Below are 25,686 nucleotides of genomic sequence, written 5' to 3'. Positions count from 1 at the left end.
TAAATTTCCACATTATGTAGTCGTCTTCACGTATTTGAGTATCAGAGTTTAGAGTGACAGAATCTCCCTCCATCACTGACACTGAATCACCAAATACACCTGATGAACAAACAGATTTATACAGATTAAGGCTCCTGATGGTTTACAAAGTCAGAAATCAGCTGTAGTTTGTAAATAACTTACTAATGAAAGGTGAGATATATGAACATCATTTTAATGGTGTAAATACAACATGGAAAGTTTGTTTTTTTCTGGAAATTGTCTATACCTACCACATTTTGGTATATGGGACATGTATAGATAAAACAGGGTTCCTACACTTTTTATCTAATTATTATTATTATTATTATTATTATTATTATTAATATTATTGTTATGTTACTACTGAATTAAAAAAAAAATGTTTAGAGATGATTTGCACTTGTAATCCTTGAAATTAACATAAAACCCACAAAAATGTGGCTTAATGGAGGTCTTGCTTTGAGCCTCCATTGGTTGAAGTTACATTCAATGTAGCAACTTGACTTCCATGGCTTTTATCATCTGTGAAGAATGTTACTGATATTTAGCAAAAAATATGTACATTTATAACTTACCAGTCAGACGGCACCAGCACAAACAGAACAAAACAAGCACTTGAAACATTCTTACATTGTGCCACCAGCAGCTCATCTTAGTCAAACTGAAACCTGCAGAGATGTGGTTGTGGTTGTGGATCTGCGTGTAGGTGAGCAAACCTCCAAGCTCATTAGGTAAAATGAGAAGAAAATTGGAATATTGTGTGCATCTTCCTAAATTTCATGCTGAATTAGAACTTTTTGATTAGAGATTTAAATGGTTTTATAATTCACTTTCATTCAAATCAATCAAAATTAAATCAATTATAAATTATTTGTGTATGGTTTTAAAAATTAAAGCCATCTGCAAACTCATGTTGTTGTACTAGCAGCTCATCTTAGTCAAACTGAAACTGCTGTGGTCGGTGGTTCTTCAGAGATACGGTTTGATCTGCACAAAGATCTTTTAGGTGAGGGGGCATTCAGTGTATGTGTGTTTAGTTTGCAGGTGAAGTGTTTTTTCCTGTGCTGCTTGTAATGAACCTAGCAGATGATTCCCTCATAAAACAGCTTTAAAGTAAAATAAAATAAAAATACTGAATGCATAAAAATGTCAAATCTGATTCACAGGTCAAACATGATAACATACACAACATTGACAGCCAAGCAATAGGTGTAATTTGCTGGAGGGACATGTCCCCACCACTTTACATCATGTGGTAGGCTACAGATGTATATAGTACAAAGTAAACGTCTAGTTGTGTAGCAGACTCTTCATTCTGGTGAAATTACAAAAACAAAATTTACACAAATGTGTCCCTGCTCTAGATATACAATCACTGATGAACATCTTTGGTTTTAAAGGTTTTCTGGGTTCTCAAAGCGCTTTACAAGGGGGGAAATCACCTCAACCACCTCCAGTGTTTAGCATCCACCTCGATGATGTGATGCCAGAACGCCCACCACACACCAGCTTATTGGTGGAGAGAAGACGGAGTGATGAATACAATCACCATATATATATGTATATATATATATATATATATATATTGTAAACTGTATATTAAACTAACCATGTTTCTAACATCTAACCATATTTCTCTTTTTAGGCCTAACATGCTAACACTTTGAACACAATGTACTATCCTGTGTTTTTGAATCCGGCCTTGCTTCTTCTTGGGGGAGATTCTCTGAGAACTGCTCGAGAAATCATCCGGCCGTGATTAATTTAGAGGACATTTGCTGAAGTCTGTTTGGAAGTCTGTATTGCTGCGCAGCAAGAGGGCACTTTCGCTGTACCTATTAAAGGGGCAGGGACTCAAAATGTATGTTAGGAAAAAGAAGGCTTGGGAAGGCAATGAGAAATAACAACAGGTTTATTTATTAGAGTGCAGGTAATGGCTAAGCAGGTAAGGGAATTATATTTCTTGGATGCAAATCAATAACCAGAGTTTTACTGTGTTGCAGGTGACGTTGGAGATTGTGTATTTGTGGATGGTGACCGTGGAGAGCACACACTTCCAGGGATGGTCCAAACAGGTGAGTATACAGGTACAGGTCTTGAGTGTCGTACAAGAGAGATTTTGTCATTTGGTCCTTGAATCGTTTGTGTCCCATTGAAGTCCATTATATGGAGAAAAATCCTGGAATGTTTTCATCAAAAACCTTAATTTCTTTTCGACTGAAGAAAGAAAGACATGGACATCTTGGATGACATGGGGGTGAGTAAATTATCAGCAAAAGTTTTTTTAAAAGTAATCCTTTAACGTTATCTTACTTCCTATTTATAACTTATAGAAAGAGTGCAACTTTATAAAGTTACATGTTTTGCAAAATACATAATGATTTGGGGACCAAGTTTGTAGTCAAATTATGGGCAGGCCATAGTCAATGTAAAGCATATTGTTGATGTTTCGTCCCTATTAGTGAATGTGCCATAACTGTTTATAATCCGCCGTAATCAATGGTCCTGCTTACTAGCCTGTGCGTTCATGGCAGGCTCCGCTGTGGGGGAGGAGCTGTGGAGGGCTCCGCTGTGGGGGAGGAGCTGTGGGGGAGGAGCTGTGGAGGGAGGAGCTGTAGGGGAGGAGCTGTGGAGGGCTCCGCTGTGGGGGAGGAGCTGTAGGGGAAGAGCTGTGGGGGAGGAGCTGTGGAGGGAGGAGCTGTGGGGGAGGAGCTGTGGAGGGAGGAGCTGTGGGGGAGGAGCTGTGGAGGGAGGAGCTGTGGAGGGAGGAGCTGTGGAGGGAGGAGCTGTAGGGGAGGAGCTGTGGGGGAGGAGCTGTGGAGGGAGGAGCTGTGGAGGGAGGAGCTGTAGGGGAGGAGCTGTGGAGGGAGGAGCTGTGGGGGAGGAGCTGTGGAGGGAGGAGCTGTGGGGGAGGAGCTGTGGGGGAGGAGCTGTGGAGGGAGGAGCTGTGGAGGGAGGAGCTGTAGGGGAGGAGCTGTGGAGGGAGGAGCTGTGGGGGAGGAGCTGTGGAGGGAGGAGCTGTGGAGGGAGGAGCTGTGGAGGGAGGAGCTGTAGGGGAGGAGCTGTGGGGGAGGAGCTGTGGAGGGAGGAGCTGTGGAGGGAGGAGCTGTAGGGGAGGAGCTGTGGGGGAGGAGCTGTGGAGGGAGGAGCTGTGGGGGAGGAGCTGTGGAGGGAGGAGCTGTAGGGGAGGAGCTGTGGAGGGCTCCGCTGTGGGGGAGGAGCTGTAGGGGAAGAGCTGTGGGGGAGGAGCTGTGGAGGGAGGAGCTGTGGGGGAGGAGCTGTGGAGGGAGGAGCTGTGGAGGGAGGAGCTGTAGGGGAGGAGCTGTGGAGGGAGGAGCTGTGGAGGGAGGAGCTGTGGGGGAGGAGCTGTGGGGGAGGAGCTGTGGAGGGAGTAGCTGTGGAGGGAGGAGCTGTAGGGGAGGAGCTGTGGAGGGAGGAGCTGTGGAGGGAGGAGCTGTGGAGGGAGGAGCTGTGGAGGGAGGGCTGTAGGGGAGGAGCTGTGGAGGGAGGAGCTGTGGAGGGAGGAGCTGTGGAGGGAGGGCTGTAGCACAGCAGAGAGCAAGGGGGTTGGACCTGTAAGTTGTGCTTGTTTAAATTTTCAGGCTAAGTCAACATTTTCTCAAAACTCCCTACTGCAGCTTTAAACGATACGAGACGATGAATAATATGGAGCGAATTATGTGCCAAAATTAAACAAACAAATCCAGCATTTTGCAAACAAACTCGATCTGCTTTGCAATGGAAAAGTCGACTCGCAAACAAACTCGATCTGCTTTGCAAAGGAAAAATCGACTCGCAAACAAACTCGATCTGCTTTGCAAAGGAAAAATCGACTCGCAAACAAACAGAAAGCAATTTGCAAAAACAAAGGTCAATTTGAGTGAAAATGCAGTGGAGTAACCAATATTGTGTTTTACAAATATAAGTAAATGATCCTTGATAAATACAAACAATCCTACAAATTGCATGTAGCCTTTGAACAAATACCAAATCTAGTGCCTACAAATGCATATCTGTCTGTTATGATTGTGAGATCTCTCAGCTCGATTTTCTCACAAATGCGTCCAGGCAGATTTTCTCACAAATGCGTTCAGGCAGATTTTCTCACAAATGCGTTCAGGCAGGTTTTCTCAAAAATGCAGATGAGTAACTTCCTCTTCTAAAACAGCAGATGGCGCTAAAATAGGGAATTCATTTAGCGCTAGTCTCCCGGGAGAAGCACCGATTTGAAATGCGTTTGCCTTTGCCTACAGGTGAGGAAAAAGTTCCTGTCTTACTTTATTTATAATAAACATCTTGAAGTTTTCCTTTGCTAAATGTTTATTACATATCTAGACAGAAATCCACATTAGCACTTAGTAACACTTCTCTCCAGGGCCGGCGCCAAGGGCATTCACGAGTTACTGTGCCCCCCCATCCAAACCTCCCTTCCTTCCCTCCCCGCTGAACGCAAACCATTACAAATGTGTGGTTGAGTATAAATATACTATAAATATACTATAAATAGCAGGATTAGTTTTAACAGTATGTGACCATTGTATATCGACATGAATATTAATTCAAAATCCCCTACGTGCGACATAGCTGCATATCTGAGAATGCTTTGACGCGCTTCCACAGCGATCGGAACGTCTGGCAATTCCACCAACTGTGGTAAACGTAGCCTATAATTTATTATTTAAAAGTACTTTTAACATGTAAAAACAGACAGACAAATTCCAAAGCTTGTAGAAGGTTACTACTGGTAAGACTGACTTACTACAGGTGAAATTGTGCCAATACCTCCCTCCATGTATTTACAGTAGGCTACACAATTAATTTTATATTTTTATTTTTATAATGGGTTTTGACTTAGCCTACTACAGGTGAGATGATGCATTATTCATCAGTGTGTATAATAAAGGTTGTGAAATTATTGCCTAATATAGTATTAACTCGACGTTAATACTGCAAGGATATTCCACAGCATCAAGATAATTTGTTAATGGTCATAACAAATCATGGTCAGCGCGTACACCAGCGTGATTGACACTGCTAAGACATTCCTCCTGGCTCTGATTGGTTGTTTCTGACCTGGAGCGGTGTATTTCTGCAAATGGCAATAGGACCACTGGGAGGAGCCAGAGGAGCTTGATGTTTTCACAGATTATCTGTCTCATATTCTACTGTCAGGACATAATGACAGTTTTACCAAATATTTGTTTACAAAAGTTACCTACTGCAACTTTAATGTGGACTTCTTATACAGTGTTTATTCAGCTCTTACTCATCAGTATATTTTTGGCCAACATTCGTACGCGGTCTGCTACAACAGGCTTGTACAAATAGTTGATAAAAGCAAGATGGAAAAATAGGTTATAATCGTAATTAAACTACTATACCTGTTCTATCTCCATACAGCATATATTATCTGGCTCTGAGGGCATTATTGTCTGACTCCGGGTCGAAATGAACACAGCTACTGAGAGTTTCTGTTTTGATATCATCATTTTGTGAGATGAGATTGTCCTGACAGAGCGCGAGCTTGTGAGGCTCTGCCCTCTGGGCCAGCAGCAGTTGCTCATTTGCATTTAAAGGGATACACACTAAAACTGTGCATTTTTCTGAGCCCCAAAAGGTGACAATTTAAACATGCTGTAAAAAAATATCTGTTGGGTATTTTGAGCTAAAACTTAAATCAGAGATTTATTTTATATCTTGTGAAAAGGGGCATAATAGGTCCCCTTTAAACTCAACATGGTCTGCAAATTCTTTAACATAATAATATACTGCCACAAAAGTACATAAAGGTTACAAACGAAAGACTGCGAAAAGCCTTTTTGTATTTGCACTTAAAGGGGTCATATAATGGTACATGCACTTTTACAAGTTGATTGTACTGAAATGTGTGTTGCAGTGCCTGCACACAACCATCATAGAATGATAAAAATCCATCCAGTGTTTTTTTAATCTTCTTATATGTTTTCCCCGGTCTCAAATCGAGCCATCTGACCGTGTGACGTCACCCTCCCATGATTGTTGATTGACAGCAGCGTTTCAACACAGACCCGCCCTCAATTATAGTCCGCGGGGTCATTGTTGATACGCTGGAGCAGAATGGAGTCTAAGCTATTGTGGTGTTCTGTTCTTGGGTGTAATAACGAACACAGCAGTCATTTTGATGTTCCTAAATCCGAACCGCTGAAGACACAGTGGCTGAGTTTTGTTTTCGAAGGGAATATTCCCCACGATCAACGTCAATGCTTTCATGTTTGCACAAATCATTTCACCAGACTTTAGCTTTACAAACGAGGTCAGTATAAAGCTGGTTTTGCTAAGATGCTGCTCCTGAAAAAAGGATCAGTACCAACTATTCGTGTTCCTGCTGCACCTCCAGAAGAACTGAAGTGAGTGTAACGTTTTATTAACCTTTATATTAATCTTTGCAAATCGCTTGCATGCTTCATGAATGCGGCTAAGGTTTACACTCAGGGTAATGTTTTTTATGTACTACATTCTCAATATAATTCATAATCCCACGTTTATAATGAAAAACGTGTTATGATGTCCTCAGAGACTCCCACTTCCCATCTTTCTCCAAAATATACCCTCAACTGTTGTCAAGGCAACACTCCACCTGTGTTTTGTCAAAATGCCCCACAGAACAGAGGGGTGGAGTGAGCAAAGCTCATTATCATTTAAAGACACATGCACTTAAATGGCGTGCTGAGAACAGTGCTGTTTTGACCAGGTAAAATTAGTGTTTTCTTACAATACAAATGAGAATTTCTAATTAAAGGGTAGCTAAACCCCTGGTCAGAGCCTGACTCCCGCAGCGCACCTGAGACCCACAGTGACGGATTAATTGACAGCTGCTGTCAGACTCTAAAATGGAAAGTGACTGGAGTGACGCAAGTAGCTTTGCAACAGAGCTGTCATTTGAAATCGAGGAATTTTCTCCCCCACCTTCACCTGAAGAGGAGGAGGGTGAATTGTCTGTGGACACAGGGCCAGAGCCATATCAATTCGAGTCGCTGTTTTCAAACTGCGGTCTTAAAGGGAGACCAGGCAAGCCTGAGTGTTTTTTCTCTACGGAGCTCCCCCTAGTGTCTGGTAGCAAATGCTTTCAAACACACTGTCTAATAAAGAACTGTTGTTCCTCCCCCCTCACCATGAGCAACCCAGCTGATCAGCTGTCAACCCAGCTGAGCAGAGGAACTGGCTATTTCAAAACCAGTTATGTCTGCGAAGAATTGTATCTCTATTTATTTGCAAACTAAGTTACACAAATAAAACCGACAGAGGAACGGCCAAACAACCACAGAAATCAAACGTGTTTGCTAATGACAATGCTAACATCAAAGTTATAGTATCTAGCGTACTAGTAAGCCCGTAACAGACAGCGATCATAATAAAAACCTTTACAGACAATAGCAAACATCCTGAGGTCTCAATTACTTGAAATTTAAATATTAAACAGTTTATTCCAAAGATACTTACAAGTGCAACAGCAAGAAGGCCAGGTCAGCATCCGTTTTGCAGGCTTCTGTTTCTCTCAGTTCTCGCCATTCTGAAAAAGCCGGTGAAATATTAACTTGAGTCTGACCTCTTGCTCGGTCAGTCTCCCGTTTCCTCTATCTTTGGTCCTCCGACAAAGATTTCCTAACTTTCTGCTTCTTTTTTACAGGCTCAGCCATGACGAAAATGTGAAAAACTCAATCTATCGTTGCCCTTTGCTTATAGCTAGCCGGTGCTTGAATGCGGGTGGTACGTGTGCAGTGCTTAAGCAATTTGTTACATCGTGAGACCTGATATCACGCGATACTTCCCGACTTCTCAAAGTTGCAAGTGAGTTTTTTTCTGCTCTCGGGCACCAGGGGGGTGTGAAACCACCACCATTCAACCCGAAATAAGTAATATAACCATTCCACTGACTCCGAAGCTGTTCAGTTAATGTAAAAAAGTTACTTAGATCACCTTTAACTGCGGCATTGCGATCAGCATCCAGCGATGCTAGCGAAATAAATATTTCCTCACAGGGTCGCAAGACGACGTAAAGTACATGCATCTGATGAGTTATATCAAGTTGAAGTCAACAGCGCGTGCTCTCTGTAGGCATATTCATATTTTGCCGCTATGTGAAAAAATCCAGCAAAATGTACCGGCACGTTTGTCGACCCCAGAGGATCAACTTTATTAACTTTTAAAATATATATGATCACTCACATCAAGACGCCGCTGCACTGGTGGAGTCCATGCAGGAGGTGTAGCGTTTGGCACTTCGTCGCTTTTCAGCGCAAGCTGTGTGGAGAAGCCCATTTCTACTCTATCCTGATCATTTTCAATACTCGCAATTCCAACTCCTGACTCGCTACAGTGGTTTTGACGAAACAAGATGTTTTTTATACAGACAAGAGCGTGGTGAGGTGGAACCTGCTCACATCACGTAGTACCGGTTACGTCACATAGTACCGCAAACATCCAATAGGAAAATTCAACTACAGTAGCCATCGTTCAACCTGAAGAGATATTGTAGAATTAAAACACTTTATACCCAAATGTCAAAAAAGTTACTCAAATCAATGAACAGCAACAGGCCCCATTCTTACAGATCATTAACTAAAAAAAGTTGGTTTAGGGTTTAGTTACCCTTTAAAGTAGGCTATATTACACACTTTTCATTTAGACCCTAAAGAATCATTTTAACTTGTACAAAAATGGCATTATATGACCCCTTTAAGAAAACTGCTGGTCATTCGTGAGGCTATCAGGTTTCCTAACAGCCGCAGCATCCACACCTTTAAATCACTTTTATGAATTATCATCGGCATTCATTGTTTCAAGGGGAGAGTGGTGAAAATGAAGATTCTCTTTCATTTGATCTGGATTTTACTCGACCACGGTAAGATTAAGGTTTGGATCTATTTTCTGGTGTTGCATCGATTTCTCTGACTGCATAGGCGCTGTAGTGATGGCAGGATTGATTACATGAAATGGTAACAACCTGACACTGTCAGATTATTCACTGAGAAATCCGCATGTCAGTTTCAGTGGCGTGCAGTCAGTAAATGTCGGTATTCTTTTGCATTGGTGCATAATCTGATTAAATTGACTTGAATGTGATGTAAATCGCTTTGAACAAAAGCTTCTGCCGAATTAATAAAATATAATGTAGCCTCAAAACGTTCTTTACGCGAGTAATTCGAACGGTAAGACAAAACAATAGATAATAACGACACTGCATTATCCGTATCTTAATGAAATGGGGTGATCTGAAGTATTTTAATGGAATAATCTGTAATATTTATTATGAGTCTATAAACATTTTTATTATATAAATGTGCAAATATAGGGAAAGGTTGCAAAATACCCCTTGTAGAATCTGCAAAATGTTAATTATTTTAACAAAATAAGATGGATCATTAAAAATGCATGTTTTTATTTTTTATTTTTATTAAACAGCCTACTGTCCTGATTAAGATATTTTACATAGATGTTGTATAGCCTAGTCCACTAGAAAAAAAAGAAGAAAAAAAGAAGCTGAATTTAAAATGTCCCCGTTCAAAAGTTTACATATAGCCTATGTCAGGTCACGAGACACAGGATCCAATTGCGATTTAAAGTTTAGATTTATTTAGAACAGCAAGAAAACAAGACAGGTGGTGCTGGTGTAGAGTATCTGGTCAGCAGTTAGGTCCTTGGCAGCGCAGGGGAATGCAGTGGGCTGTAATCCGATCCTAGTAGACGGGGACCGCTGTTTCCACTGCACCAAACAGCGGTGAACGTCAACCCGGGCAATAATCCAAAACGCAGGCACAGAGAGGAAACAGTCCGAAAAAAACAGGAGAACTGGATAGATAAACTGCATCGACAGCGAGACAACAATGAAACAGTACACGATCTGACGATGAACCGTCTTCTTTATGTTTTTACGGCAGCGGGCATCCTTTGAGTTGCATTACTGCAACCTTTCGGTTTTATTTACCCTTTGTTTTAAATCCGCCTGTCTAATCCATCCTCAAGGGCCAGTTGTTCAAAGGTAAACTGATCGGATTTTGGTTATCGGATTGGATCAAATCTTGAAAATGGGTTGTTCAAAAGGGAAAGAATGAGTCTGAAATCAGATTAGATCATGGAATCCAATCCTAGTTTTAATCTGGATCAAACCTTCAGTTTGTGTTGTTCAAAACTTGTCAGTATGATTTGGATAACTTTGATCCAAAAAAACAAGATTATCCTGATCCCAACAGGGGTAGAATTTCAAGGTGGATTCCACGAAGAAAATGTAGTAAAACTTTAAAATTGGTCAAATAATACTTTTGTATCATTTAGTGTATATATACTTTTATTTATATTTTGCACTTGACTTGTGTAACCGTTGTAACAGTGATAAAGTAGATAAAGTAGACATAGGCTACCAATAAAGCTATTCAGTAAAGTAAAAATAAAAATGATCTTTTCCCCATGAAATAATCCCCCAAACAAATTTCAATAACAAACAAAATTAATATATTCCATTTTTCTGTCATTCATCACCGTATATTAATTTCAAAGAAACAATCATCAGAGATGAGCCTGTCAAAAATAATTTCAAACAATTGCATACTATATGTCCATTCAGTCCCTCATTCAAAAAAAAATATATATATATATATTAAGGCATTTTCAAAATATCCTCAATGTATATTTGTTTTTTTATTTGTTGTGGCTCAGATGAGGGGTCATAAAAGAAATTATGAATTGAAGTGGATGTTTAAGTTATTTTTGTGTTTTGTTTCAAAATAAGAAACACTTACAGTGACTCCATGTTGGCTTTTCTACCTGTTCTTTACATAGCTGGTAGCCCACATTGTGCTATGTTGTCCCATTTAGAGCACTGGTAATCCGGATTTGGTAATCTTGAAAACTGTGTATCTGGATCAGGGTGATCCAGTCCAATGTTGCTTTGAAAAACCGGCATAAAATTAAGACAGATTACCTGATCCTGAATAGGAAAAAATGGGATTTCCAAATCCGGATCATTTTTATCCAGATGAAATGTTTTGAACAACTGGCCCCAAAAGACCAAATATCCATTTCCTACCCTCCGCACTCTCTCCATAGGCTACTCCTTCCATACATAGGCCTACTTTTTACTGTATTATCTACCCGTCCTATTTTTTTTAACTGTGTTATCATTTCTTGTCTTTCCTGAGTAAATTTCCTGCATGTTGTAAGAATATGTTCTCCTGTTTCAGCCTCCTGACAATGTTCACACATTCCTGTAGAATGTTTTCCTGTAATTAAAAGTGTGCCGTTAAGATTGCTATGCCCAATTCTCAGCCTGCTGATTATCACCTGCTTTTTCCTCTTTGTTCCCCTACTTCTTGATATACCTACGTTGCTTTGGATTTCGTGTTACTGTCCCCCTTTGGAACTATATGGTTATCCGGACCACACGTGTGTCTTTTAGTCCCGTATAGTTTGTATAGTCATCCCTGACTGGTCTTAACCCCAGTGACGGGTAGGTTTAGGGGAGGGGTTAGGGGTAGGCCATCGTGTGGTCCGGATAACCGTATAGTACTCTCCCTTTTGTTGCATTATCCTAGCTCTGTTGCCATTGTGGATTTATACTTCTCCACACTATGCCTTAATTTCCCCTCTGATTTTGATAATTTAATGTTGACTTCAACATCTCCTTTTTCAACGGTTGGGTTTGTCCATATTTGACCCAAATTTGGGTTAAAACAACCCTGCATTTTTTTAGTGTGCAGAAATAGTGACAATGAACCTGACAAACACAAGACTACATATAGGACCCATAAACGAGACACACCTGCGGCTGGTCTGATTGCTAGCCAGCACAGCTGACGCTGATAGGCAATCAGACCAGAGTAGTACACACAGAATGAACAGGCGAACCTGCTAACCGTGACAGCCTATTTATTTTTACGGCAGCAAAGTTTCTTGATTATTACGCAGGAATGAGAGAATAGTTCCTAGCCATATCAGCCTAGAAAATCGCAACTTTACATTTTCCGTCGGTCTTAGTGCACAATGTAACTACAGAAGAGTCAAGTTTTAAATAGGAAAAATATCGAAACACTTTGGTCATTTTTTTATGCTAATGAGATGCTAATGGTCCTGTCCGATTCAATTATCTATGCTACAGTGAGCTATGCTAAAAGTGGTACTGCCAGACCCAGAGATCGGCTGAATGGATTCGAAAATGGTAAAACTCAACTGTTTAACTTGGGGAGTTGTAAAATGAGCCTATTTCCAAAAAAAAGGGCAGTATCCCTTTAAATAAAAAATAGCATGTATGATCCCTCTTATTTTGTTAAAATAGTTAACATTTAGCACATTCTGCAAAGAGTGTGTAAACTTTTGAGCACAACTGTAAGAAGATATTCTTCTGCTGTTTGTTTGCATGTTACATTATGAATACAGACATAGTTTTCTACTTAAAATCGATGTGATCTGTAGAAAAACATTTTCACAGCACTGATGTATTTTTTTGTTTGGCTTATGTTTTTTCTCAAGGTTCATCTGCTGTTAATACAGATGAAGTGTCAGTGTCAATGATGGAGGGAGATTCAGTCACTTTATACACTGGTGTTCAAACAAACCAACAAGAAGAGATTAAATGGTATTTTAATTACACTCGAATAGCTGAAATCAGTGGAGATCTCAGTTTCATCTGTACAGATGTTCAGTGTAATGAAGGCACTGAGAGATTCAGAGACAGACTGAAGCTGGATCATCAGACTGGATCTCTGACCATCACAAACATCACAAACACACACTCTGGAGAATATAAACTACTGATCATCAGCAGCAGCAGCGACAGTAAAAAGATCGTCAGTGTTTCTGTCCAAGGTGAGTCATTTAAAAATGTTTAAATCCAGTTTATATATTTTTAAAGCACATTGTTAATTTGTGTTTACAGGCACAGACCAAAATGTTTATTTTCAGATCGAAAGTCAAGAAAGGGCTTTTGCAATCGCAGTCATGTTCACAGTTCTCTCATGTTGTGTAGTTTTTGTTTGTTTTCAGCTAAAGATCCTCCAGCATCTGTTGGTTTGTGTTTCAGGTGTTTCTGCTGCTGATATAGATGAAGTGAAGAAAAACGAGGGAGAATCTGTCACTTTTGATCCTCCTGTGGCAAGACAACTAAATTATGTGATGACGTGGTATTTTAATGACACTCTCATCACTGAAATCACTGGAGATCCAAATAAAACCTGTACAGATGTTCAGTGTAATGAAGGCACTGAGAGATTCAGAGACAGACTGAAGCTGGATCATCAGACTGGATCTCTGACCATCACACACACCAGAAACACAGACTCTGGAGAATATAAACTAGAGATCAACATCATCAACAGCAGCTTCAGCATCACTAGAGTGAAGAGATTCAGTCTTACTGTCATTGGTGAGTGTATAATTCAGTTTCTCAATGCATTTTCTTTTGAGGAATTGAGAAAATCAGTTAAGTATTTTTAAATCAACTCAATAAAATTGTGAATTGAATTGAGTTGTGAATTTGGCTCAATAACATTTTGACTAATGTTATTAACTTGATAACATGAAAAATGCATAATGTTTGTTTTCCAGTGAACGCTGCTGTGTCATGTTGATACAGCTGATGATCAATAGAAGGGTTTAAAGTAAAAAAAGAAAAAAAAATACTGGATGGATAATCATCCACTCTCTCGTAATAATGTCTGTTTCTCTGCAGATGTTCCAGGTTCAGGTCTGTCTTCAGGAGCTGTAGCAGGAATAGTTGTTGCTGTTGTTCTGCTGGTGTTTGCTGCTGTAACTGCTGCTGTGATTTACTATCGTCACCACAGGACCTATGCACCAGCAGCACAGAGTGTAATTATTACATACAGCTGATTTAGCAAGACATATGAGATTTACTGTGCATAAAAGAACAGTGGCATGATTACATTTTAATATATAATTATAATTTTAATTATTATTAAATCCTCAAAACAAAAACAACTCCCAAATAAACTAAATAACAATTCATACAAAACATAAAGTGCAACTTTTTTCAGAGAGCAAGTGCCTTAATTGTCAGTTCAAGAATTTTAGATGCGATATTGAAATCATAATACAATTTTGTAGTACTGTATTATAGAAGATTTGATGCAATGTAAGATATCGGGGCTCATTTATAAAACGTGTGTAGCCACAGATTTAATCTTAGAGTAAATGTACGCTAAAATCCACACCGGCGTTTATTTTAATAAAAACGGTCTTTGAAGTGGAAAGGTGTTCAGTGCCACGTCAGGGTCTGAGCAGATGTAAGTATGTTTTCTTCTGGCAGAGAGTCAGAGAACTGCAGGTATTTGGAAATCTAAGCAAATCTTGCTGCTCGCCGTTCTCAAGTAAAGGTTTTGGACGTTGACTGGTGCTCAACCTATGTTGACGATATGTTAAGTCAAGTCATCTCCATTTATATAGCACTTTTAACAATGTAGATTGTTTCAAAGCAGCTTTACAGAGATAAACGTATAATTTAAAGTAACAGAGATCATTTTGGCTTTATAGCGGTTCTTTAATAAAGTTATTTTCCAGCTTAAGTTAGTTTTTGATTGATTAGCTTCCGTCGCAACAATCATTTGTTATTAAAATTAGGGGCCGCTAGGACGACGCCATTCTCTCTACACAGACTTTAAACGCGAACCGGTGAGAAACGCTGATGGTGCTCACATGTATTACTTTAAAGGTGACATATTATGCCCCTTTACAAAAGATGTAATATTAAATCTATGGTGTTCCCAGAATGTGTCTGTGAAATTACAGCTCAAAATAAACCCCAGATAATTTATTATAGCTTGTAAAATGTTCCCATTTTTGGGTGTGTGCAAAAACATGCAGTTTTTGTGTGTGTCTCTTTAAATGCAAATGAGCTGCTGCTCCCGCCCCATTCAGAAGACCTTTAATACACAAACTTCAGGTACAGTAACAAAACTTGCAACTTTTAGATGTGGAGTTACATTGATTCATCTGTTTCTGGGGGATTTCCATTTAATCCTCTTCTCTCTTGTCTCATCTGAGTCTGGGACTCTAAATAGTGTTCAGTGCTCGTCTGTGCAGCGACAACAGAACAGTTTGCATGCTTTCCTCGAACTTTTGCCATTGCGTTAGGACTGGTTACACTGTGGTAGCCTAAACCAAATGGCGACGCCGTGGGTGTTAATGTTCAGATTTGCAGGGCGGTATATTATAATAAACGAGAAATCTGATCAGCTTATTTTTTGACATGCTTGCAGAGAAAGGCTTACCAAAACAAAGATGCTGGGTTGTCACTTTTCATGTTTTCTGGGTTGGTAGATGCACCAGGGACCGGATTTTAGCACTTAAACATGGAACAAGTCAGATTATCATGATATGTCACCTTTAAAGGCAGGGTAGCTAGAAATCCCCAAAAATAGGCCTACTTTTTTTCCAAATTTGTTTAAACTGTCTTTATATGTCAATGCATAATTAAAATGTAAGTACTCTGGAAAATTATAAAAATCGAGTGTCTGTAGTCCTCTCAGGACTGCAAAAAACACAGCTCATTATTCCATTAACTCCCACCCCCTCCCTTCTCGGCTCCTTCCAAAGCCACGCCCCCAAAACACATGAACGCGCGATCCCGGCCGTTCGCTCAGCTGGAAGAGTCGGACGCGTTTATCAGCGCCGAGCAGAGAGGAGCGCAGTGCATGTAGTGACATCATGTCAATCACAAGTAATAAAATAACTAACTTTATCAGTATGAATATAAACAATTAACATGGCTGTTAGTACTCACTATCAAGCTCGCATATCGAAACTGGTAAAATTTAAAATATTTTACTAGCTCGTAACGGAATCAAACTCAATATAAGGCAAAGCTATAAATAGCTTAATTGATACACGTTTGCCGTTACTATCAGTTACACTGTCTGTGATGAAGGTGAATTTGTAAGATTCATAACATAAGATTGTTTACAGATAAACTGAGTAACATACACTCAAACACCTTCTCACAACTGCATTGCAGACACAAGATAATCTAACACACACACACACACACACACACACACACACACACACACACACACACACACACACACACACACACACACACAACATATATTGTATAACACATACAGATACAACATAAAGACATAGGTAAACATATGTAGAGCATATAACAACAAACCAAACATGAAAAAACAGAGCAGGTAGAGTTCACGGTGAACATGGGAACAAAGTTTAGGCAGAGGGTAAAGCTAGGTATAAAAATAGATCCCCTAAACTTTTTAACCTAAATTTGGCGAAATTAAACAAAACAGCTTTCAACTGCAGATAGGCCTATTGCTTATTTATCGTCTCAACCCTGGCTCACTAACAGTAACGTTATACCAGTCGACACCAAAGTTACACTGTCATAGCTAAGCCAGTGTAACGTTAGTTATGCTACGTAACGTTAGGTAGCTATATTAGGTAGCTACGTGTGCTAGTGATACATGCTTCATGAAAAAATAAATGCCATCAAAATGAAAACAGCAAGATTACCTGTCCAGCAGAAATAAAGCCATCATGGAGTCACTTTTCAGCCCCTTGAGAACCCTCAGTAGTCGCCACCGCTGGAAAGCCACGCCGATATTGACTCTCGTATGATTTCTTTATTTATCCAAAGACTTTTTGTTCATAGCCTTTTCAAATACTGTCTTCCTTTTTTTAACTTGTTTGACTTCGCTGCCTCTATATGCATGAGAATTTTGACTGTTCTTTCTCTGCCATAATTGTTATTACTAGCTTCCGTGCCTCTTCAAACGGGTGCGCGCATTTGGGCTGCTCCTGTATCAGCAGAGGTGGTATCCTTGGTAGCGAGGGAGAGTGACAGTCGCCCCAGCCAATCATTTCTTTCGTCCCGAATGGAATAATGAGCTGTGTTTATTACAGTCCTGGGAGGACTACAGACACTCGATTTTTATCATTTCTTTTCCAGAGCACTTACTTTTAATTATGTATTGATATATAAAGACAGTTTAAACAAATTTGGAAAAAGAATTTCTACCTACCCTGCCTTTAACCATCTGTGAATCTGTGTTTTCCTACAGGAGAATGATGGCTTGTGATAACTCACCATGTGACCCGATTGACATTACTTTAAAAAGGAGAATTCTTACAATCAGACTCTCAGGCTCTCTGCATGTTTACAGCATTAGGTGAGATTTTTTTTTCTTGAGAAAAATTAACGCCTATCTTGTGTACCTAATCTTTATCCAAATGAGTCAATATTAAATCAAATCACAAGAATTGATTTGTATTGAAATGGTGAAATTTGTCAAGCAATAATAATAAAAAAAACGTAGCTTACCAGAAATTGTACAGAATATGTAAACATTGACTACGTTTACAAGCTGTCAATATTTGGGTTATGGTTGGGTTAAGGTCACTATTTGAGTTTCTGAAACATTCGGAATAACCCGTTTACATGCGTGAGCAGAGAGAGTTACTCCTGTATACATGGAATTTGTAATCATTTGGCAATATCCCGATGTAAACAAGGGGGTAATCCATCAGCCGGAAGTTGAAGCCTCGCGGGAGCCGCCATTGTAGCAGAACTTCACCTGCTGTTAGCATTCCATTCACTCCCATTCATTTTGGCGTCACTTTGACAGCGAATAACTTTACATCTGAGGTGTCCAAAGACTTAATTTGTCCATTATTTATTTCTAAATAAACACGACAATGTATAAAAGGCTCCATTACTTTGTATCTTAAGTTATGGCCCCGTAGAAGCCGTTTTTGTTAAAAACAGGCTAACGATTGCGTCATAACCACGCGACTTTATGTCGCACAATAGAGACATTATCGTATAGACAGAAGGAGAAGCTCGCAGGCAATCTTTTACTGTCTATGAGGCAATCGGGGGGACATAGAGGCATAAAGTCAAGGGAGAAGCCCATAGATAGAGAGTCCATAAAAACAACGGGACAAAATATTTCAACAACGTTTTTGAGGAATTAGGTGATTCAGATTTGTTTTGCCACAGCTACTAGAAGATGTACAACTGTCAGACTGTCGTCAAGCTCAGTTTGAGCCTGCGCAGTCGCTCAGCCATCAGACAGGAAGTGCAATAATCGGGCTTCAGTCTTCTCCGTTGAAATCAACGGGGTCGCTGTGTCCATTTCTTTTACTGTCTATGGATGTAAACGGCGACGCACGGTTAGCTTCTGGACGTACGGACAACCTTAATGCCTGGTTCAGATTACACGATTTTAGCCCTATTTTGGCAGGATCCGTTTGACGTAGGGTGTCGTGGGGATTCGTAAACGACAACGGGCGTCGGGACGCAAGATTCGATCGTATCATCTCGTATAGTGTGTCATAGTTGCTGACAACCTACGTCGCGTCTGCAATGCTTCACGACATCACGACAAAAAGACTAGCATGTTTAATTTTTTTAACGGTCCTCCACGACGGGTTCCGTCACATGTATGAGGTTGACCAATAGGAGCACAGAAGCTTTTCCGTACACAACTTTCAAAAATGGCGAAACGAAAGAGAGACGATGGTGCTACTAGGTGAAGTTATGACATGGAGGAAAGGTTCGTAAGAAAACAATATTTGACCTCAAGTTCTCTTTGGAGGATTAACAGCCCATACTGTCCTCTTTGAGCAATCCAGGAACGTGTCCATTGTCGGGTTTTCTGTCTTTTTTAAAGTTTTTCTGAACACAGGACAGCCAGTACAACACTCACCGCTTCACCCATTGTTTGTTTACGTTCGTTTCCGGAAGTCACTCGCTACTAGTTTCGCCTTCTCAATGACATCACGTGCGTCGTTAAAGACGGCACACGATGACTGGTCAGGAAGCAACGTGTCGTCTGACATGTTTCTTGTCCACGACACGACAAGATTTTAGGAGTCAAAATCGCGTAATCTGACACAGTGACTATCGTAACAGACAAAAAAAATCGTCTAATCTGAACCAGGCATAAGTCGCAATATGCGTCATTTCCGAATCTTCTTCCTGTATCCAAAGACAACAACAACAGCAGCAGCACGCGGATAATGAATAGTTCAGGGCAGATAGCGATCCCCTTTGTTTGCGCTTTCCTCCTCGCTCCAAAAGTGTGGTGCTGTGCTGCGTCTCGTCATGTTTACCTCTACTTCTTGTTTACTTTCGGTATACTGCACGCGGGTTTTTGTATGCGCCGTCTCTACTCAAAAGACCAAGATTCCTTGCGAATAGAACATGCGCAGAACACAAATCAATGTTCCTTTTGATGGGGATATGTCGATACGCGTTTACATGACCAAATATTCGGGTTAGAGAAGGGGTACTCCAGGGATCATATTCGGGTTTTTAAAAACCGGGATATGAACATATTTGGGTTTTTGCCGGTGTTTACATGGCCGTGCGCAACCGGGTTATTGTTAATATTCCGGTTTTGAACGAGTTATTAGCTGCATGTAAATGTAGTCAATGTAACATGTTGTCACTAAACCTAATACAATTCTGTTTAGTTACTAAAATAAAACAAGCAAAACTCAAACTCAAAAGTTGGCAGCTATGGATTCAGACAGGAACAGTGAGTGATTATCTTGTCATTTTCATAAGCCCTGATGCACTGAACTGGTTTGACACATCAATCATAATATCCTGCTTGTTTACATCCTCGCTATTAGAACTGACTGCATTTCCAGAAATACCTCACAGTCTCAGAGGACTTAAGTGCTCTACTGCACTACTGACACTGAAGCTGTTTTTACTGGTATTGTTGCTGTAACTGGAAAAGTATGATATCAATATTTTGCTGGTGTTTAGTTTAAACATTGACACTAACCCTTGGTTGACCAACTGTGAATAGCATGGCTTTGTATATGTCCAGCATCTGCACCAGAACCAAATCATGCCTTGATTATGTTGGTGCAGCTTATTCATATGCATTTATTTATTTTAAAGTTGGTGCATTAGAGTATTTATGAAAATACTTGGTGTGATGCTGTCAGGAGGAATATTACAGCACAAATTTCACACAAATGTGTGTATAAAAAAATCAATTTTTATAGCAATTAAATCATAGTGTGTCTTCATATGTTTGGTAGATATATCTTTATCTACATTGTTAAAATGTGCAAAAATGAGTCACAATGAAATGTTATTTGTTGGCATGTGAGGAGGAAGATGAAGAGACACGTTATTTGTCTATGTTTTTTAATCTTGTGTCTCGTTCAGTTTTGGTCATAAATCATATTCAGTTGTGTTTGTCAAGCATCTCGTGTCTCTTTCAGTTTTATTGTGTTCAGCTGGGGTTTATGAGTGTGTGTTTTTTAAACTCATGGCATTATTTTATTTTGCTGGTATGTATAATATTATCACTGTTTGATGAAAATGATTTGGCCAGTGTAGCCTTCAGCAAGCTGACTTTGTTTCTTTTGGCAATACTCTTATTATTTTGTTCCTTTTTTGGATGGTGTCTTCTGTATGGTGCTCATTTTAAATATGTAAATAGAGAGACTCATTTATTTTAAGTGTCAAACCAAATAAATGCTAAACTCAAGCCTGTGCCTCTGATTTTACCATCATTTAATAAGTGGACACTAATGCTTTAGTTTTCTAACACTAAAGGTTGTTTAGTAAGAAGTTTTTTTAGTAAGAATATCTTACTCTTTACATCAGCCAATGGGAAAAAGTGCCTGAAAACCCACAATGCTTTTTTCATTTCTGAAACAAGGAAATTAACGTGAAAAATCTTTGTGTGTTTATGTGATAAATATTATTAAAAACATATGATTCACTCATAACAGCTGGAATTTATGTCTCCAAAATATTTGTGCATGTTGTCAGAAATAATCGTGGACTAAGCTAACATTGGATCCTCAGGTTATAAATTATTTCACTTTCACCAACAGTTATAGTGATTGTTACTACAGTAAAACTGGTCATGGTATTTATTATTTTGGTCACTGGGAGCCAATTGAGTAGCCTGGTAATACCAGACTCTGCTACTTCACTTTGCTTGAAGCGAACTGAAATTGAGCGGAAGTACGAAGTCTGACGTAGTCAGGCTACCAATTGAGATGAGTATGGAGATGTTAAAGCCTCTTGCACTTCAAGAGAGAATCTGTTAGGATAATGAAAGAGACCAGACAAAAGACATACACGAGTGCACCTGAGCAATATGAAAAGAGACCCACAAAATATAGGCTACACAATTTGATGTTATTGTAGATGTTAGCCAGCGAGCTTACTAGTTAGTCTTAGCCTCTTATAGATCAAGGCTGCCAAGATACATTAACAGTAGGCTCAAGGCTAGCAAACAGTAACATTACTTTAGGCATTCGAGCGCTATATCAACTAACATGGTCTTACTTCCTTTGAATTTGCACTACATTTGTGTTGTTTTAATTCCACTTCCCATATTGACATCGCCAGCTATTCACTGTTAGATCAGTTTGATTAGGCTACACAAGCTAGATTCACTGGAAACATACTGAGGACATAAGCTGGTTACAGCCGTGTAAATGCAACAAGAAGAGCTAAAACATGACGTGTTGTACACTACTTTGAAACCGCAGTGTGTAAGCTTAGAATAAACTGATTACGTGTCATGATCTATCATGATGCAATGTTTAGTGTTCAACTATTAAGTTTATTTTTCATTGATAAACTTTGCTTTCGTAAACATAGGCCTATTTTAATAATTTTTTTTATATATAATTTTTCTCAGTAGGCTAAGTGGAGAGGCGCACACTGGTCACGAGAGGGCGCACTTGCTATACAAAACCCTCTCGTTCGGCGGTATTATAATGAAGCTGTCATATAGCCTATTTTTCCCTCCCATCTCATATTGTTTTTCCATAAACATGTCCCGTTCAGAGGCTCTGTAATAACATAAAAAATAAAATAAAAAACAGTGATAAAATATCTTCTACATTTTGTAAGTTCCCACTGGGTTGAACAACTTTCTTCAGGTCAGATGTGGCCAAAACTGTGAAATGGACAGGAGTGGGTCCGATAAATACATGTAAAACCATATTTCATATTATTGTGGGATAATCAAATCATAAATCATAAATAAAAACATAGAATTGTGTTATTTGAGTCGTAATCGCACAGTACACAGAACATGAGAATGACAGATACTGCACTGATTTAATAAAACTGAAAAATATTTTTTCATCTGTTAAAGGAGCCTTAAAAGAAAAAAAAGATAATACACATTTTATTCTGTAAGCTGTGAATGTAAGCTTTCAAATACGCATCAACAGGTTCTTGAGTGTTTCGCTCCCATCACTGAGAAGAAAGAGGAGGAACTGAGTCTCATCTTGTGCTTCATTTAGTTTATCTCAGAGGAATCTTAATAATGTGTCCCAGACCAAAATCCCACTGCACTACTGGCTCTCATTCACACTTGCTTTTAAACAGTCGGTCAAATCAAGAAAGAGGTCACGTTTAACTGAGCGTCTGAATGCCTTGTGAAATGGAATAAAAGCAGGCCTTGCTTGAGCGTGCAGATTGAAGATACAGTACCGGCAGATGTTATAATTAATCATCTCTGACTTCTCTGATCTCTCCAATCTTCACGTGCGAGGGAGAAATGTGTTCCTATTTCTCAAGATGACTAAACTGAGCTGTGTTCCTATCAAACTTTTCAATCTGTAATCATAATACATTTAGTGGGACATCTCATTTACCTTAATTTCTGTCCCTGAAACTTCTCCAGTGGCAAAAACTTCAGATTTTAACTTCAAACTTCAAAGCTTAATTGTGTGAGTTAAGGAGATGGTCTCTATGATTCACCACAACATTAGTGAAACTGGTACAAACATGACATCACATTAACAGATCCGATTTCCCTGATTGGCATTCCTTAGTGGGAATCACGAGAATCAGATTTTGAAATGGTATTTTTCTCTCTTCTTATCTCTACTTTGGAAATGTGGGATCTATAAGTAAGCTGTCATACAAAGGTAGGCTACTGTAGTTTGCTCCATATCATTATTGTAGGCTATATACTCAATGAGGTTTGACATGCAGTTTTCTTCTGACACATATAACACATGTAACTACTATTTCGGCATGCCATGCTTAGATTATTTCCATTAACATAGGGTCAAAATTAATGTTTAACAGGTAAGGTAAACTACCAACAACAACCAAGCATGCTCACTGCTCAGACTAAACTGTTCAAATATTCCCCTTGGCTCCATTCCACTGCAGTCTGACGTAAAGATAAAGTGAACCGAGGTAAGCAGGACATCCACACTGACAATCATCTTCTGTAGTTTTCAGTGTCCACACATTGAGATCAATAAATCATTGATAAACCAACATTTATAAACAGAATTGTTTTATGACTGAGATTCACATTTCCGTGTATTTAGAGCGAGTGGTTCTCCAAATGTGGTAAATCACACCACCGTAGATAATATATTTTAAATGATGTTTTATAAACAAAGTTCGGGAGGAGCACAAATAATCAATCCAATCAAATATCATCAAACAATTACTATGTATACCTTATCAGCATGAGAAGAAGCATATATTTATTCACTCTGTCAACTCACCTAACATTCCTTGACAGTTTTTCAGCATCCCTCCACCACCCCGACTCCTCACTCTTGGCTTATTCTTCCACAGCCAGTAATACGGGGGAGTACTCTGGGTTCAGAGCCGAATACCGAGCCCGGAGCCTCTCCTCGGCCAGCACGCCAAAAACACTTTTATTCTATCTGACTTATTTGTGTGAACCCGTGAAATGTGCTTTTTATTTGGCCATATTCTACATCTAATTTCTGATCTGCAATTGTGTGTCTAATCATTAGACCCTTAAGGCATTGCTCACACTCTTACATTGACTGTAAATGGAATTGATGATTCACATGATAGTGACACTTCAATTTGATCATACGTGTTACTTGATCTGACAACCACCAATTTAGAGTAAAACAATCAAATCAACAGTGTGCATCACGACACAATATTTGAGATATTTTATTTAGCTCTGGTTTGTTAGAAACTGTACTTTGAAACACAGTAAATGTTTTTCTAGTTGAATATTTTCAAATAACAAATAAGGGTGATGCAATTCCCTTTAACCAAATAAATCGGTCAAGGTCATATTTGCACTGTCCAGTTTTTAAAGGTTTGCAATAAAAAATCCAGCAATACTGACAGACAACACTGAAGTCTAAACACATGTTTGGAGCAAGCTTCATCAGTATTTCCTGGGGTTTGTTCATTATCGTGCCGTTTATTACCGTAAAGCCTTTAGGCAAAAGAAGACAACAAAATATTCACTTACCCACAACAACAAGGTAAGAGCTTAAGAACTTTACTCAGGAAGTACAAGATATATAATACAGAAAAACAAACAGACTTGGTACGTAAAGTAACTAAGATATGTGCAAGTAAAAACAAAGGAAGGGTCTCGACAGTATTTTCTTAATCCCACCTAAACTGCTTTATTAAGTCAGATGTCAGTAAAGGTGTGTTGATGTGTGTATTGTTCAGCAGGTCATGGAGATTCATCAGTCTGCTGTGATTCTGCTGCTGCTCTTGTGTGTGTCGTTCTCCACTCATGCTCAACCAGACAACATAAAGCCCCGCTATCAAAAATTCCTCGATCAGCATTTCGGTCCTGATATGACTGAGCAGAGGTGTAACAGTGAAATGAATAGCAGAAATAGAGACATCACTGGAACTGATGGTGGCTGCAAAGATGTCAACACCTTCATCCAAGCAAATTCAAAAGATATTAGAAAAGTTTGCGGGGCAGGAGGAACTCCACAGGGCGGTAACCTGTTCAAGAGCAACCAGCCTTTTCCTGTGATCACATGCAAATTACCAAATGGGAGACCCCCAAGATGTGACTATGGTAAAGGGAAGAAGTCCACTCGTTACATTGTGTTGGGGTGTGCAGAAGGCTGGCCTGTACATTATGATGAAGGCAAACTTAATTTATAGATGACTGGCTGAATAGAGCCTCTCAAAGCTTTACAATACTTTTCTAATAATTTGTTTCTTTGTTTTTCAAGTGAAAAAATAAAACAATCAAGCCAAAGAAAATAATAAAATAATAATATTTAAATAATTAAAAAAATGAATAAAAAACTCTTCAGTTAGAGGTTAATGTGCAGTGTTTTTTAACCAGTTATTGTGCTGTAACAAACACAGTTCACAGAGAAGTCTATAATGAAGCTGTGAACATAAACAAAACAGATTTATACATAATTATATTTGAGCATAAATCAGGGGAACAAAGTTTTTTTTTGAAGAGCAGAATGAGAATATCTCCACTGTCTCTCATCATTTACCGCATGTTAAAAATATCTTTACAATATTTCTCTAAGTTGATGGTATATTCTTCACTTCTTCATGCATGTCTCTGAGTGTAATTGTTCTTATCATGTGCTAGCTTCAGCTAGTCTACTGAATTTAAGCACTCTTATCACTTTTTAAGCATAAAAAACTTTTTGATGGGAGTAGTGAATGAGAAAAAACAGATGTTCCCTTTCGTAGTCACTCCGAGTTACGTCGGATGACGGAGAATGGGGGGTTTCGCTTAGAAAGCCAATCATCTTCGTGTATTATAAAACGAGCCAATGGCGATGAAATGCCATGGGTCTGCGGAATTTGCATAGCGTAACTCCGCCCCACCGCGTGGGTATAAAAGGAGGACGCCAGCAACAAGCAGATATGTTTTC

The 25,686-nt window shown here is 39.3% G+C and overlaps 3 protein-coding genes across 4 annotated transcripts in view; all 3 read left to right on the top strand.

Moving 5' to 3' along the window:
• Positions 1-1,954: 1,954 nt before the first annotated feature.
• LOC130086999 (uncharacterized) lies at positions 1,955-17,102 on the top strand. The gene is made up of 5 exons (XM_056253202.1): positions 1,955-1,966; positions 2,025-2,096; positions 13,036-13,414; positions 13,721-13,857; positions 17,085-17,102. The coding sequence occupies exons 1-5, from the start codon at positions 1,955-1,957 to the stop codon at positions 17,100-17,102; spliced, it is 618 nt and encodes a 205-aa protein (XP_056109177.1).
• LOC130086914 (uncharacterized) overlaps positions 2,150-25,686 on the top strand; it is a 308,209-nt gene continuing 284,672 nt past the window's right edge. Inside the window, exon 1 of the mRNA XM_056253144.1 lies at positions 2,150-2,278. The gene's annotated coding sequence lies outside the window, so the exon portion shown is untranslated. The remainder of the gene's footprint in view (positions 2,279-25,686) is intronic.
• Positions 24,208-24,964, top strand: LOC130086928 (ribonuclease-like 3). Of its 2 annotated transcripts, none has more exons than XM_056253170.1 (2): positions 24,208-24,297; positions 24,497-24,964. In XM_056253170.1, the coding sequence occupies exon 2, from the start codon at positions 24,500-24,502 to the stop codon at positions 24,944-24,946; it is 447 nt and encodes a 148-aa protein (XP_056109145.1). In that variant the 5' UTR covers positions 24,208-24,297; positions 24,497-24,499; the 3' UTR covers positions 24,947-24,964. The 2 variants fall into 2 exon arrangements, with proteins under 2 accessions (XP_056109145.1, XP_056109144.1); XM_056253169.1 differs by having other exon boundaries at positions 24,217-24,297; positions 24,494-24,964.

Source organism: Rhinichthys klamathensis, unplaced genomic scaffold, assembly GCF_029890125.1.
Source record: "Rhinichthys klamathensis goyatoka isolate OS25496 unplaced genomic scaffold, OSU_Roscu_1.1 h1tg000103l_1, whole genome shotgun sequence".
NCBI lineage: Eukaryota > Metazoa > Chordata > Actinopteri > Cypriniformes > Leuciscidae > Rhinichthys > Rhinichthys klamathensis.
The sequence above is the reverse complement of the archived record's forward strand: the minus strand, read 5'-3'. Positions and strand labels throughout refer to the sequence as shown.

Bases quoted from the DNA above. Each gene is read 5' to 3' on its own strand.
- LOC130086928 (XM_056253170.1), top strand. From the start codon at position 24,500: ATGGAGATTCATCAGTCTGCTGTGATTCTGCTGCTGCTCTTGTGTGTG.
- LOC130086999 (XM_056253202.1), top strand. The intron at 2,097-13,035 runs GTGAGTATACAG...GTTTGTTTTCAG, and splicing joins TCCAGGGATGGTCCAAACAG to CTAAAGATCCTCCAGCATCT. The intron at 13,415-13,720 runs GTGAGTGTATAA...GTTTCTCTGCAG, and splicing joins ATTCAGTCTTACTGTCATTG to ATGTTCCAGGTTCAGGTCTG.